At 42.3% G+C, this 15,168-nt stretch overlaps 1 protein-coding gene across 1 annotated transcript in view; it reads left to right on the forward strand.

Annotated features, from left to right (window-relative positions):
* The window catches only part of AR (androgen receptor), a 278,626-nt gene extending 266,006 nt beyond the window's left edge, over nucleotides 1–12,620 (forward strand). Inside the window, exons 5-8 of the mRNA XM_057496084.1 lie at nucleotides 339–483; nucleotides 4,350–4,480; nucleotides 5,330–5,487; nucleotides 6,131–12,620. Of these exons, the coding sequence (XP_057352067.1) occupies nucleotides 339–483; nucleotides 4,350–4,480; nucleotides 5,330–5,487; nucleotides 6,131–6,286 (590 nt within the window). The 3' untranslated portion in view covers nucleotides 6,287–12,620. The remainder of the gene's footprint in view (nucleotides 1–338; nucleotides 484–4,349; nucleotides 4,481–5,329; nucleotides 5,488–6,130) is intronic.
* Nucleotides 12,621–15,168: the final 2,548 nt, after the last annotated feature.

Raw genomic sequence — 15,168 nt, forward strand, 5'->3', positions numbered from 1 at the left:
ACCTATTTTATTGGATTGTTGTAAGGATTGAATAAGTGAATGTAAGTAACATGATTTGAAAAGAGCTCATTCATTGTAAGCAGTCAGGAAGAGTAAGGTTATTATTTTCTTCCAACTGACAATGCCCTTTTTGCCTCTATCATCTCATTTGAGTCTCTCAGTGAAGTAGGGAAAGGAAGGAATATTATCCCCACCATGTCTCATCCTCCCCAGCATTGATGGTCCCTGGGGCTCTTCAGGGGCTGCCTGCATGCCAGAGATTTTCAACCCAGAAGAGGCCCAGACTTCACTCAGCCAATAAATGCCCAGTCTGATCACTGCCTCTGTCCCATCTCTAGGCTTCTGCAACTTGCACATGGATGACCAGATGGCAGTCATTCAGTACTCTTGGATGGGGCTTATGGTGTTTGCCATGGGCTGGCGGTCCTTCACCAATGTCAACTCCAGGATGCTCTACTTTGCCCCTGACCTGGTTTTCAATGAGTAAGTGCTTACGGGCCCTGAACTCACACAGCATCCTGGCCAGTTCTGGTCAATGGTGATGATGATAATGGGAGTAACAGTGGGGATTAGCCCATTTGATTTATAGATGAGACAGTAAAGGCCCAAACTAGCCTGCCCAATATAAGGTGGCTTTGCCCAGCTGAAAGGCCAACTGGTAGGAGGAAAGGGGGATTGGTGCTTTCCCACTCAAGACCCAACCCCGGTATTTTGGCTATGCTTCTGACCTGCTTTGTAGCTTATCTCAGAACCTAATGTCAAGGCCCCTCCCGTTCACTCTGAGCAACATAGAGAATGGGCAGAGGCACTCTAGTGTGAGGGCTGAAGTTCCTTTGATCCCTTTGCTACCACTGAGGGCTACTACCAGTTACCATTTGTTGACATAACTCCTTTATGTCTAGACTATTGTAGATGCTTTCAAAATCCCTTGTCATTGAGCCCTCATGATAACCTCATTTTCCCTTTTTATAGATACATTTTTTTTAGTAGATGGGGAAGATTAGGTTCAACAAAATAAAGTGACTGATCCAAGGTCACACAGTTAGTGCATGTTGGTGACAGAATTCAAAGTATGCCTGAATAATTCTCAGCTCTTATACTGTCTCATGGTAGTAATAATGGGGAAGAACAGCTTTACCATTCTCTGGCCTTGTGACCTTGGATCAGTCACTTCCCTCTCTTATATTAAAACAGGTTTAATTAATGCTTTCCCTGCTGCTAGCACTATTTATCCTTCATGAATTTGACCAAGGGCTCAGATTTTGAAATTATACTCAACTAAAATCTCTGTTCTGTTATATCCTTTATCACTGTCTTTGGGCAAGACCCTTACCTTCCCTAACTTTCAGTTTCCTTATCTGTTAAAAAAATATAACTTTCTTAAATGGTTTGTTAAGCTGACTGATTTGGGAGCTAACAGATGTGAAATGTGTGGCCTGTAATGGGCAAGAAATTTAAAAAGGAGTACCTTTCTGATACTTTCCCTAATAGTGATAACCTTCTCTATGTCTGGTATTTGAAGTCCTGTGATGGCATTTTGAATGGAGCTGGTTAGAAGACTCTTCCCAAGGACCTTGAGCTAGACTCACCAAAAACAGTCCCATTTGATGAGGGCAGGAATTGACCTTCCATCCCCTGCAGCCATCTGACCTAGAAGATCCTTAAAATAAAACCTAAAGGCCAGTGGTTCTTTCCAGTACAGCAGTGCCATGTGGGGGAAAATGAGTATCCCCAGCTGCCCTCTTCCAACCCAGCCAGCCCTGGTAGCCAGAAGATAAGAATACCCATCAGGCTTTTGGCATAACCTGCTTTGTGTTTTCCAGATCTCCAAGAAGTTAGCTATGATGCCATCTTCTGGGGCAGGAATTTAAAAGCCCCCATCTTGTTCATCTCTCACCTCCACCCCTATGCTGCCCTCCAGTGACTGCATCAACCCTCTGACCACCTGCACCAGCATCCCCATGCAGAGTTAAATCCTTATTTCCTTCCCTGCCTCTGTGTATGTTGAACCCCACCTCAGCTTCCAAGCCTGCTCCCATGTATTTAAGTCCCAGGACTCCTTCCTCTTGTAGGAACCACTGTGTTAGAGTTCTTAGGGTCCCTAGAAACATCTAAATGAATGTTTCTAAATGGAGATTGTGTTGCCATTTTCATCCCCTGCATTTTTTTCATTGTGTAGGACGTTCCTGCATATTGGAATATGTTTAACACATCTGGCACCTGCCCACTAAATGCCAAATAAGATCTCAGTCAGTGACAGCCTAAACTCCCCATCCCACCACATTTCTAGCACCCACTATGGAGACAGCACCTCTCCAGTTGAGCGCAACCAATTGTTGCTAGCTTTCTCAAGGTATTACTGAGGAGACTGAGGCCCAATGAGAGAGAGAGGGACTTTGAGCCAATCAATTTACTGATCTTTCTCACACCAAACCCTGTCATTAGCCCTGCTTTCTTTTATCCTCATTCCTTGTTTGTGGAGAACACATGCTCTGAGGGGAATGGGCTTGAACCCTAGCTATTGACCTTTGGTAAATTACTGAATTTCCCTGAACCTCAGTCTACTCATCTGTAGAATGATGAATAATATCATAGTGACACCTTCCTACAAGTCATTTACTGAACACTTACTATGTGCCAGGCACTGTGCTCAGTGTTTTCTAATTGCCATCTCACTTCTTATCTACTTTTTTTATTCCCACCTACCTAGTCTCTCCTCCTTAATTCCATTTCCATCCCTCATTTTCTACCTTCTACTCTCTTCTCCCTTTCCTTCCTTTAACTCTCTACCTATTCTTTCTGCTTTTTATCCCCACTTCTTGTTCCCATCTTCTCTGAATTCCTTACCTTGGCTTTCTCTCTTTTCTCACATTTCTTCTCCCCACATTTCTCTGTCCCTGAGGCCTACAGCAGTGTTACAGCAATTCTTCATATCAGGTTCATGATTTCAGTGTTAAAAAGACTACAGTGTTATCATCAACATAAGCTTGGAAGTACAACAGACACTAAAGAACAGCCAGGTCCCAGGGTGAGCAGTTTTATTCAAAAATTCTCCAGGGTGAAAGAGCTGAGAGCAACACTATTCTGGTCAATTGACTTGTGATACTATCTAAACACTTCTTTCCAGTTGGGTTCCAGTGTGAATTATACTTCTACACCATCTGCTGCCTTCCCTCTTTCTACAGGATAGCCAAGCACACTGAGATAGGGTACTGTGCTTGCACCCAGCCAGTACCAGGTCTTCTTAACCTGTGGACGAGGCTAGTGGTTTAGGGGCAAAAATGTCAAGCCACAGCCTTTGTGTCCAATCTGGGAGGCCTTTTTCCTCACCACTTAAGTGTCAAATTCCCTTTCCTTTTACCACAAGATATAAAATCAGTTCCTTTCTCTCTTTCTCTCTCTCTCTCTCTCTCTCTCTCTCTCTCTCTCTCTCTCTCTCTCTCTCTCTCTCTCTCTCTCACACACACACACACACACACACGATTTCTGAAGGGCTGAAATCCAGGAAGGCCTACTAGGAGGAGGATGCTGTATCTTCTGTGAGAGGTTTGCCATGGCCAGTCATGGAACAGAGATATTGTTTCCTCCAAGAAGCTGTCTAAGCCTTGGCCACTTCCCTGTATAATTTATAGGTGGTAATGCGATGATCTGTTTACAAGTCACTATAATAAAAGCAGCTTACATACATTCACAGCTCCCAAACTGTGGTAAGGAACAGCCAGTGTATGAGGGAGTAGGTTCCCCTTCAGCAGGGAAGTTCTTGGCTGATTTGATAAGCACTGAAACTCGTTTTGGTGGCATACTGGGGAATCTCCTTCTGCGGGAGTTTAAAAAAAATGATTTAATTCCCAGTATGGGAAATGACATTCAAGATAAGAGGCGGGGGAATTGGCAGGATGAACTATTGTGGCCACTTGGAAATCCTTGTGTCCTTATGTTAAGAATTTATTCTAAGGCCTATTTCCTAGAATCCCTCTAAGTTGGAATGCCTGGGAGGCAGGGTCTGGCTCTGGTTATCACTGGAATAGTAGAACTGTAGTCAGGGAAGCCATGTGCCTGGCTCATTGTGTTCATTTGGTTAGGCTTTCCTGTCCCTATCTCAGGAAACAGGACCTAGAAATTGCATGTATTAACCCATATTCTGTCCAGGGAAGATGAGTAGTTATTAGGATGTCAAGATTTTGGAAAAAAATGAACAACTTTGTTCCTTGTTACTGAAGCACCAACAAGAGAAATAGCAAGCTCTTCCCAGACAACCTGGGAAGGGGAGGGCAGTCAAAGATATTCTTTCTAGCCTTACTGTAAGCCTACCCTCACTCCTTTTTTCCCTCTGTATGTCTTCTTCCCAGGTACCGCATGCACAAGTCCCGGATGTACAGCCAGTGTGTCCGAATGAGGCACCTCTCTCAAGAATTTGGATGGCTGCAAATCACCCCCCAGGAATTCCTGTGCATGAAGGCACTGCTACTGTTCAGCATTAGTAAGTGCCTGGAGGGACAGGGAATGCCCCTGGAGGCAAAGGGGCTCAGAGAGGGAGCTACTTTTATCATTAAAGCATTATCAGGGAGAGCAAGCTCCTGGATATTTCCCTTCTTTGTTTATCCTCCCTCCTCCATTCTCCCTTAGCATCCTTTTATCCTAACAGAGATGAATTTCATGGCTAAAGACCAATTTCTTTGCTAGAATTCAACTTCCATTAGATTTCTACCTACCCCAGTCTCTCTTTGGAATAAGACCTTTTTAGCTAACTGTAGTGGGTCTCTGAAATTTTCCATAGCTTCATAGAAACAAGCAGAGAACACCTTATATTTCTTACAGAGCAGAAGGGTTTGCCTCCTAGAAGGAATTTTTTCTTCTGCCAACAGGAGAAGGTCTATGTAAGCAATTCAGATAAGGTTTGTTTGGCAACCAAGGAACTTTTCTTTAATATCCCTTCTGAGCAGAGTTCTGTCTTAGCCTCTGTGAGGGAAAAAGGAGGCAAAATTTCATATTCAAAGCCATGTTTTTTAATTGTCTAAATCAGAACTAGTCTGTGGTCAACATAAAACCATAGGTCCTAAGAAATGTGTAGATGAGAAGATTAGAGAAACAAAAGGCTCAGTAAAATTTATTTACTTGATGTCCTTCAGCTTGGATCCAGCTAGCATTTTCCCTAAGACCTTCCTGGCAGACTTTAGACCCCATGCATGCAAAGTGACAGGAAGCCAAGTAGATGGTTCCCTCCCTGTGGGGGCGGACGTCAAGTTTGTGGTCAGAAAACTTGGTGCTTTGACTAATGCTCCTTTGTGGGCATACTTCCCCTCCCCATTCTGTCTTCATCCCACATCAGTTCCAGTGGATGGACTGAAAAATCAAAAATTCTTTGATGAACTTCGAATGAACTATATCAAGGAACTTGATCGTATCATTGCATGCAAGAGAAAAAATCCTGCATCCTGCTCAAGGCGCTTCTACCAGCTCACCAAGCTCCTGGATTCTGTGCAGCCTGTAAGCAAATGATGGACGGTGCTTTGTCATGGAGAAGCAGCCTGATACAGCCAAGTGATAATATGTTCTTCTAGGGTCTGGCACCACATGTTAGGAGGTGCTTTCATTCCCCTGGGGCTTTGAGTGTGGTCCAGGAAGAAAATGCAATGGAGAAGAAAGGAACACAGGTCACAGTGCCCTAGTTGGATGTTGTGAAAGAGCCGGAGAAGTTGAGCACAGAGCATTTGGGACTCAGAGAAGGCACTTAGAGCAGATAAGTTCTCTAGGCAGACAAAACAGACCTGGATGTTTTTCCTCTCTTCCTTGAGTCATTGCCTGTGAGTTTGTGTATGTGTGTAAGAGAGAAAGGGTGTGTGTGTGTGTGTGTGTGTGTGTGTGTGTGTGTGTGTGTGTGTGTGCATGCACTCTGGTGGAGAGGAACACCTAGTCCTGAGTCAGAGGCCTTGCAATGTAATAGATCTCTTAGAGACCTCAGAGGCTCCCTGGAGACCATTTAGTGCACATGTGCTTGCACCAGCACATAGAAATACACGAAGAGGACCAAGGACAGGGAAGGAGGAAATCAAACATGGGTGGAGGGAGATCCTGACAGAAGCCAACTCCTTGTCAACCTTGTTTTCTCCCTCATATTATCTCCCTACAGATTGCACGAGAGCTGCATCAGTTCACTTTTGACCTGCTAATCAAGTCCCACATGGTGAGCGTGGACTTTCCAGAAATGATGGCAGAGATCATCTCTGTGCAAGTGCCCAAGATCCTTTCTGGGAAAGTGAAGCCCATCTATTTCCACACACAGTGAAGCTTTGGAAGCCCCCATTTCTCACCCTACACACTCCCCTTTTCAGATATCTTCTGCCTGCTATAACTCTGCATTACTTTTCTGCAGTGCCTTGGGGAATTTCCTCTACTGATGTACAGTCTGTCATGAAGATGTTTCTGAGTTCTATTTGCTGGGCTTTTTTTTCTCTCTCTTTTCCTCCTTTCTTCCCTGTCTCACCCTTCCATGGTATCTTCAGACTCTGTCCACTGCCATAGTTCTTATCTGTATTTTGAATGGTGGTGTTATTTCTTTAAATCTTTGGTGATCCTCATGTGGCCCAGTGTCAAGTGTGCCACACAAACATTTACTCACCTAATGCCACAGGAAGTTTAGAGTGCTAAGAGTATCTGGGAAAACAAAACACAAGAAAAACACAAAACCGTGCTTGGGTTTTTCATCTTAAAAAGTAAAAAAACAAACAGAAACCCACAAGGAGACCAACACTGACTAGAATAAGGTGAAAATTTGCAGCCCATGGGGAGTCATTGCATTTTTGCCAAACCCTCTTTCCTTGGGACACTTTATTTTCTGCCAATGGCTATTGCCTATAGTGAGCAGGGTGACCTCAGAGCCAAGTTGGGGAGGCAGATTTAAAAGAGAACAAAGAAGACAAATGGATTACCAGTACCTGCCCACAGTCTTGACTTCTGAGGGCTACACCACTCAACTGCAGAGCAATTCACTGTACTGAAAATGTGCTTCTTGTTTGAAAAGCTGTCTGCCAAAAGTTGTGAACGTCTTCTCCAGCCAGTCCCTTTTCTCTTCACCCTCTGCCTCCACCCTCAATTTGACTTTCAATAGCTTTTCTAAGAACTTTGAATTGAATTCTCTTTAACCAAAACTTGGCCATGACCAGTGAAAAGTCAGGCCAATGAGAAGGAGAGGAGAGATGTGGCCCTTTGGAAAGCCCCACTCAGATCCAGGTCTGCTCTCCCATTTCTGGGCCAGGAAAGAGTTTGGAGCTGGGGTCAGAGGAAAAGGAAGTGGTGGCTTGGCTGTTCTCCCGCTTAGGACACTGAACATTTGATCCATCTTTTTTCCTGACTTTAAAAGAGCTGAATGTTTTCTGCCTGACTGTGCTGCTGCAAGCTCCCTCCACCCTCCCATCAGTATTTTGTGAGCCTGAATTTCACCAGACTGCATTAAAGAAGCTGCAGTAGTGATGTTTGTCCACTTCTTTGGGCATGTTCACAGACTCTTTGCTAAAAGCCTCTACCACCATGAAGGCTAGCAAGCCAGCAGTTTTAACATCTATCTCTAGATGCCAGAAGGCTCAAAGACTTCTTACCAGATGTTTCTGAACAACTATCAGATCTCTGGATCCTTAGGCAAACAGGAAAGAAAGCATCAATGGAATTGGACAAGCTGGGCATCTTGCCCTTGTCTCCAGAGATGATACCTCCCCACCAAGTGGACTAATACCCACTTCCTTCTTCAGAGTAGCTAAAACAGCTCTCCAGAGTGGGGTTGAAGAGAAAACTCAATTACCAGGGCTGGAAGAATGAAGTCACTAGAACCAGAAACCGTATAGATGCTTTCCTTGCCACCCAGCATATCCACTTGCGAAACTCATGGGAAGAAGAGAGAAGGATCCAAGAGGAGACTCTGACTATTAAATTAAAGTATTCAGAGGCAAAGTAAAGCCAGATGGACACCATCTGGTGAGTTTGCTCATCCTCCTCCTATGCTGCTGATTCTGGGCTCCGACATTGGCCATACTCATTCAGACTCCCCACTTTTGTTGCTGCCTCTCAGAGGGAGGCTGAAGCACTGGGACTGCAGAACCATGGCCTCCTTTGAAAAGGTCTGTTTGGTGTGGTCCCAGTGGGCTGTCACCCATAAACTTGGTGTGTTTCTGGGACACTGGTGTCATATAGTCCTTTGATACACCTCTGTTCTGTTGACATTGTCCCCCATTCCCAAGTGCGGAGGGATTGTCCACCTACTTTCTCATCTTGGTCACTGCCTCCTCACTTAGTTTTTAAATTCATCTGCTAAAATCAAGAATTTAGGGACCAGTCACCACACTGCCCATTTCAGTTGGTTCACTCTACTTTTTGAGAAGATAGTTTCTGAGTGACATGATATGATCTACATGGGTTTCTTCCCAATTTCTGTGTTGATATTAATAGCCAAATGAACTTACACAACAGCTTCTTTAAATAACAAAGGAGAAGGGAACCTAAAATGGGTGATATACCATTCCAAGACTGCTGGACAAAACTAAAGCTGACAGGTTCTCTTTCTCAGGTACGATAGACAAATTCTGGTTTTCTTTGTTATGACACCATTTGGCTTATGTAAGTTCACAGGATCACTTTTAGCTGTTTTAAACAAAAAGAAAAAATCCACCACTCTTTTCAGTTAAATGAGGTTACATTTTAATAGTTCCTTTACATCTGTTTTGAAATGATTTTCCTCTTTTGTGGTACATGGATTCAATTATATCAGCCTAATACCTCTCCTTGTAAATACTAGAGGTTCTCCTTTCCATTTTTCTATCAGATTTTTCATTTTTATGTATTTCCCAATTGTGACTCTTGTCCTTATGAATATATATGTTTTGCATTTGTGAAGTGTAATTTAAAACAGCAACAAGTGGATTGCTCTAAATTTCCAAATGGCAAGATTAGGGGTAAATAGCCTAGCCAAGGCTTTATGCCTACTGTTTTTGCACTGGGATTTCAGTGAGCCAAGGAGATTTTAGCTTGGCTTTGTTCTCCCATAGATGAAAAGGAGATGGTTTTTTCTTCTGGCCACTGATGTTCCAGCCAATGTAATTGACAGAAGTCTCATTTTGCATGTACTCAGCTCTACAGAGTTGATGTGGTTGGTACCTGTGAAGAATCAGTTACCCAAACCCACTCAACCTGATTAGCTGAAAGATGAGGATCACTCACCAGACAATCATCTCTAGAAGATCTGAAGTGCTAAATGGGGATGGAGAGTGGATAGAAAAAGAAGGAGTACCAGGGAGAAGGCCCCATCCATCTGGAGCAGCAAAAAGCAGCCAGAGTCACAAACTCTGTGGTTAGAGAGGAGTCATTTGGCAGTTTCAGCTCTTGTTCATTGGGCAACTCTCCCAGGCCTGGCCTCTGAGCTGAAATAACGGTTAGGTTCTTTGTTCCATAGCTTTTCTATGCCACAGACTGTATCATTGTTCTTGGAGATTTCACTATTTTTTTAATGAGAAAGGAATTTTTTTGAAGGATTCTGTCATATATCTTTGAAAAAGAAAATCAGTAAAACATATATTTTTATGTATGCTCATTGGCACTAAAAAAGAAAAAAAAAGAGCTTCATTCTGTCCTTTGGGTAGTTGCTGAGGTGATTGTCCAGGTTGAGAAATAATGTGCTGATGCTAGAGTCCCTTTCTCTCCATACTCTACTTCTAAATACATATATGCATATATAGCAAGAAGTAGTCTATTTGTACTTTAAGAAAAAATAGTTCCATCATCCACATGATATTGATACTACACAAATGACCTAACTCTGAGCTTTAAGAAGCTTCTAAGTGTTTGTTTCATTTGACACAACACAGACATGGCCTTGTTCTCTTTTTTCCCTTGATAGGGCACAAAATTCAAGCCACTCCCTCCACCCATTCCCAGTCCTATGCTAGGGGTGCACTTCATAAGACTCTTCAGACAACATTTTAACTACCCTTGCATGGGCCCTGCATGGCCCTGGGAAAACAAGAGACTGACTATAAATTATCCTGTGCCAGTTGCCCAGGTGAGAGGGTACTGGGCTAAGGGAGTGGCCTGTATGGGCTACCCTCTAAAGGGGGTAATGAGAATCAAGAAGGCAAAGGATCAAATCCCCCAAAAAGTCAAAATAAGCCATTTAGCATGCACAATTTCTTGTAAAAGGAACTTTCTGCCCCTGCTGTCACCTTTTATAGGCAGGTCTGTTCTCACCACTAATCTCTTGGAAAATCTTTGAAAGCAGTTTAAAAAAAGAAGACCAAGAGATGAAAGCATAATATTATGTAACCAAATATTACATTGCATCTGCTAAAACACCAAAATTTTTAAAGGCAGAGAGGGAGCAAGCATTAGTGCCTTTGGTAAGCTATCCAAAGACAGACTAAAGCACTTTGATGGTGACTGACTTATAGGAGTTTTCTGGGGTTTTCCCCCTACAATATACATGGTTAGAAGAGTGGAAGGTAATTTTGAAAAAAATGAGATTATAGATCCTTCACTAAATGATTTTATTAGTAGAACCAGCTTTCCTTTTCTCTAGTAGTCGCTGAGCAAATTCTTAAAGCTCCATTATTGCATGGTTGGAAATGGAGCTGTCTTAGCCACTGTGTTTGCTAGTGTCCATGTTAGCTTATATGAAGATGTGAAGCCCTTGCTGAGAAGGGAAGCATTTAAAGGACTAGATTTTGCACTAGAAGGACAGCAGGCAGATATCCTCATTTCTGCCCACTTTGGATGGCACAAAAAATTATCTGCTGTTAAAGGCAGAAGGTTGAAATATATTGTAAATGAGTATTTGCATCCATGTTTCAAAACTGACATATATATATAGATATAATGTGTTGTGATAGCTTTACCTTTCTCTGCGCCTTTATGTTTGGCTCCAGGTCATAATTGATACCATGTACTTGTGAAAGAAGCTACAGCTGAAATTTGGAAGATCTCTCAGAAAGGAAGACACCTAGGATGACCAGATAACTAAGAGATCCCTGCCCTATTGGGGTCTGATCCATAGGCCTTTAAAGGCAGAAGATGGGGGGAAAGGATTGAGTACACGATGTATTGCACTTTACTAGCCCAAGACAGATGAATGTGTAAAGGGTGGCGAAGACTCTTTGGAACCAACTGGGCTCTACCTTAGGGAAGGCCCAGGCTTAGAGCCAAAGGCCCATCCAAATGATTAGCCAGTGGCTCCCTACTGGTACCTGAGCAGTTGGAAGAAGGAAGGGCATTCTTTGATCTTTACCATCCTTATGAGGAAAGGGCAGTTTGCTGTACTTGGGAATCTGGAGCAAGTGCTTCGTCTTTCACACAATTCAACCACCTGCGACTGAGGTGCTCTTGCTACTGGGTGTCTATGTGCTCTAATTCTGGTTTTGGATATGTTCTGTAAAGATTTTCACAATGAAAATGTGTTTTTATCTGTTAAAAATTGTCAGTGTACTAGAAGTTGTATCTCTGTACGTACAAGTCCATCTCGGCCCATGAGTAGGGGCATTTTTCATCAATTAAGAGATTGACACTGGGGTCTGTTGTCTAAAGCCTCCCAACCCTCAATGATTTCTAGGTGAAGGCAGAAAAATCCACATTAGTCATTCCTCTTCAGACACTTCAACTGAGGTAACAAACCATTTGGAATATTCCCACCCCAAAAAATGACTAGTAAATATTTTGATTTAGAGGTGAGAGTCTTAAAAGAAAAAATAGCCTTTGACCCAGCTTCAATTTATCCCCATTTAATTTGGCCAGAAAGTAGGTAACATACAGTGATTGCTTCCAATTTAGTTCACTATAACAGGGGTGCGAGTTTCTTTCATTACCCAACTTGTATCTTGTTTTATGGAATTAAATGAGAAACGATGGACTGACTGATCCTTGTGGCGTAAAACAGTTCCCACATGCACTCCTTACCAAGGCTGTCATATAGTTACAGATTCTGTTGACCACTGAAGACTGAAACACACACATACCCCAAAGGAAAAAAAATTTGAAATGTTACTGCTTCTCTGGTAGTACTCTGCCTGACTGCTACTTCACATTTTGGGAATCTGTTTGCTGAACAGCAGACAAGCCAGGCCTGAAGTCTCTCCCAGTCTTAGTCCTTGGTGCTAACTATCCTGCAGTGAAGTACCTGTGGTGTTGTCTTATCCCATAAGCCACTCCTGTGCTGAGAGTTATCACCACTGGGATGACCCAAGCTGAAAAAAAAAATGACCCTCATCACCCAATGACACCTTTCTGCTTTCCCCTAGACTGGAACATTGATTAGGGAGTGCCTCAGACATGATGTTCTTGTGTTGTCCTTAAGATTACTTTGGCAGCAGGAGGGAGCAGACTCTGTAAACAGATGTAAGAAGTAATTTTTGATGTTGAGGGAAAAAATAAAAGAGAGAAAGAAAGCATCATATAAAGATTTTTTTTAAAGAAATGTTAATTTTGCTTGAAACTTCTTGCAATGGGACTTCAGTTCTTACAGAGGCACTTGGCCTCCACTGGACAGCAGGACCAGCCCCAAGCACTAGTGCTCTGTTCCCTTTTTGTAATCTTGGAAACTCTTGTGGCTCTAGATGCAATTAAAAATGGCAGAAAGTTGTTTGTTGGAATACATGTGTGATTTTGGGTTTGTCTCTGTCTCTGCTTTCAGAAATGTCATCCATTGTGTAAAATATTGGCTTGCTTGTCTGCCAGCTAAAACTTGGCCATGGCCCCTGTTGTGGCTGCAGGCTCCAGTTATTTTAATAGAGACCCAAGAAAACGCTAATGTCCTCTTATCACCACTGTTAATATGTTAAAACGTAAAGTAATCTAAAATTTCAGATGAGTGTCATTAGAATTCGTTTAGTTAGTTATTTTTATTGGCTGACTTAATTGAAGTCAAGAGTTCATATCATGCCCAGTGTCCTTTTATGCTCTTTGGTTTTCATATATGTTTAAAAGATCTTTGCATAGGGGTTATCAATTTTCCCTGTGTTGGCCTTAGCAAGGTTGACCTGTTAACATCAGAATATCAAAGGACCTGGCTAGGAAGCACATAAGGATACTGGTGACCTAGTACAACCTCCCATCAAAAATCTTGAGCTTGTCAACCAGAGGAAAGCCATGCAAAATGCAGTTGTTCAGCATAAAAATGGGTGGGGAATTCACTACTCAACTCTTGCCAAGCTTCAGTAAGGAATGGGCATGTTCACATCCTCACCACTTCTCAGGGGCCACATTGTCCTTGATCACCCAGGTAAAATCTAAGCCAGCCTTCTTTGGGGTTTTCAGAAGTTCAAGCTAGGACCCCTTCTATCTCCTCCCAGTGTGAATACTTGTAAAATTCAAAATTGAATTTTTGACCTTTAGATACAGGCCATCAATGAGATGAGACAGATGAGTTATTGAATAATATGAAAGCTCTCTATGCCTCAGTGTTCTCATCTGTAATGGGGGTTGTCAAAATGCCTCTCTACTGGGCCAGATTGGGGATTCAGTAAGAATGTATGTGACCCAGCTGGTGGTCTTAGTGCTCTGGCTTTGCTCCCTGTTAAAATGTCAGAACCCCTGACAGGGATTCTACATTAAGCCATATTTGTCATTGAGCAACTCAGAGTAGATGGATTTCTCAAATTTTTCTTGAGAACACTGCTTGATGGAGAGGAGAAGAAAACAGGAGATTCTTGGGATGTGGGTTTGTGTGTATGTAGGAGAAAAAGAATATGTATGCTTATGGTTTATGTGTGTGTAAGTCAGAGCCTGCTTTCCGAAGAGCCCCTCTGACCATGATTGCTTAGGTTCTCTTCTCTTGCCCCAAGAAAGTTTCCTAACAGCCACCCTACTTGGTTTCATTTACTTCTCAGCTCTTGCCTAAAGTGACAAGGTAGCAGCATCCACCATAAATTTTCCAAGAAGTGATAAAGCACAGAGGTCAGGGGGGACAAGGCTACTTCATGGATTAAAAAGAAGCCATGCCCATTTATTTACATAATGCCTCTGGCTGATTTCCTAGGCAGAATTGTCACAGACTCCCTATGGCTCAAAAACCCTAAAATAATTACTATATCTGGTCCTTGACTGAAAAACTTTGCTGAATCTTGAACCTAAACAAAATTATTTAAAGAAAATGTAGGTGAATTATTTGATTTGGAATAGGAATTTCTCAGTGTAACAACTAAGTAAGAAACTACAAACAGAGCATGATATATATTGAACATACTAATTAATTCAACAACTAAACACTGTTCTAAGTCAAATGGAAAACTGGGAAACATGTTTGTAAATATGGTAACAAGTCCTCCCATGGCTATATACATGCCCATGACTTTGCTGGTCTTCCCATCAAAAGGTAGAATATGTTTTCCCTTCCCTTGAATCTGGGCTGGCTCTATAACTGGCTCTCGTGAACAAGGGAATATATGGGGATATGTTTTGTCACTTTTGAGCCTAGCCCTTGGGAGGCTCTGCAACTTCCACTCCAGCATTGGAATACCTGAACCACCACCCACACAAGTCTTGGCTGGCTCCCTGAGGATGAGAGAAAGTTCAGTTGTCTGGACATTTCAGCCATCTTAGCTAAGGCATTCATGTGAAAGATGCCATCCAGGACCAGCCAAATCCCATCTGGCCCTCAACTGACAACAAAGCATGAGGAAGCCTAGTCCTACTTGAATGCATCCCGCACCCAAATAACCAACCCATAGGGGTAGGATGAATGAAATGGCATTGTTTTAAGTCACTAAGAGTTGGGGGTGATATATTTATACATAACTGACAAAACATAATTGTGATGCACATGACAAGCAAAGGGCCAATTTTATTAGAAAAGAATATTAACACATCAATAAGTTACCTATTAACTAACACATTAATTAGTTAACTACCAAATAAATAGTTTTCCCTTTTTTTTCTTTGATAATTGTTTCTGAATTTCACCTAGCATTTCCAGTGTGGGTCCGGATGACAGGTCCTCAAATTGCTTATCTTTTCTTCCATCTTGATTAGTGGTAATAGTGGTTGTGAAAGCAGTCTAACATTCTTTATTAAATTCAGTTTTGACACATAGAAGTTGTTGGTTATAGTTCTCAGTCATGTGTCATTAAAAAAATTGTCTCTAGCGTAACTCCCCTTTGACAAACAGAAGTATAATGTAAATGCAGTAAAGTGCACACTTCT

The sequence above is a fragment of the Manis pentadactyla genome, chromosome X (assembly GCF_030020395.1).
Source record: "Manis pentadactyla isolate mManPen7 chromosome X, mManPen7.hap1, whole genome shotgun sequence".
In the NCBI taxonomy this organism is placed as follows: domain Eukaryota; kingdom Metazoa; phylum Chordata; class Mammalia; order Pholidota; family Manidae; genus Manis; species Manis pentadactyla.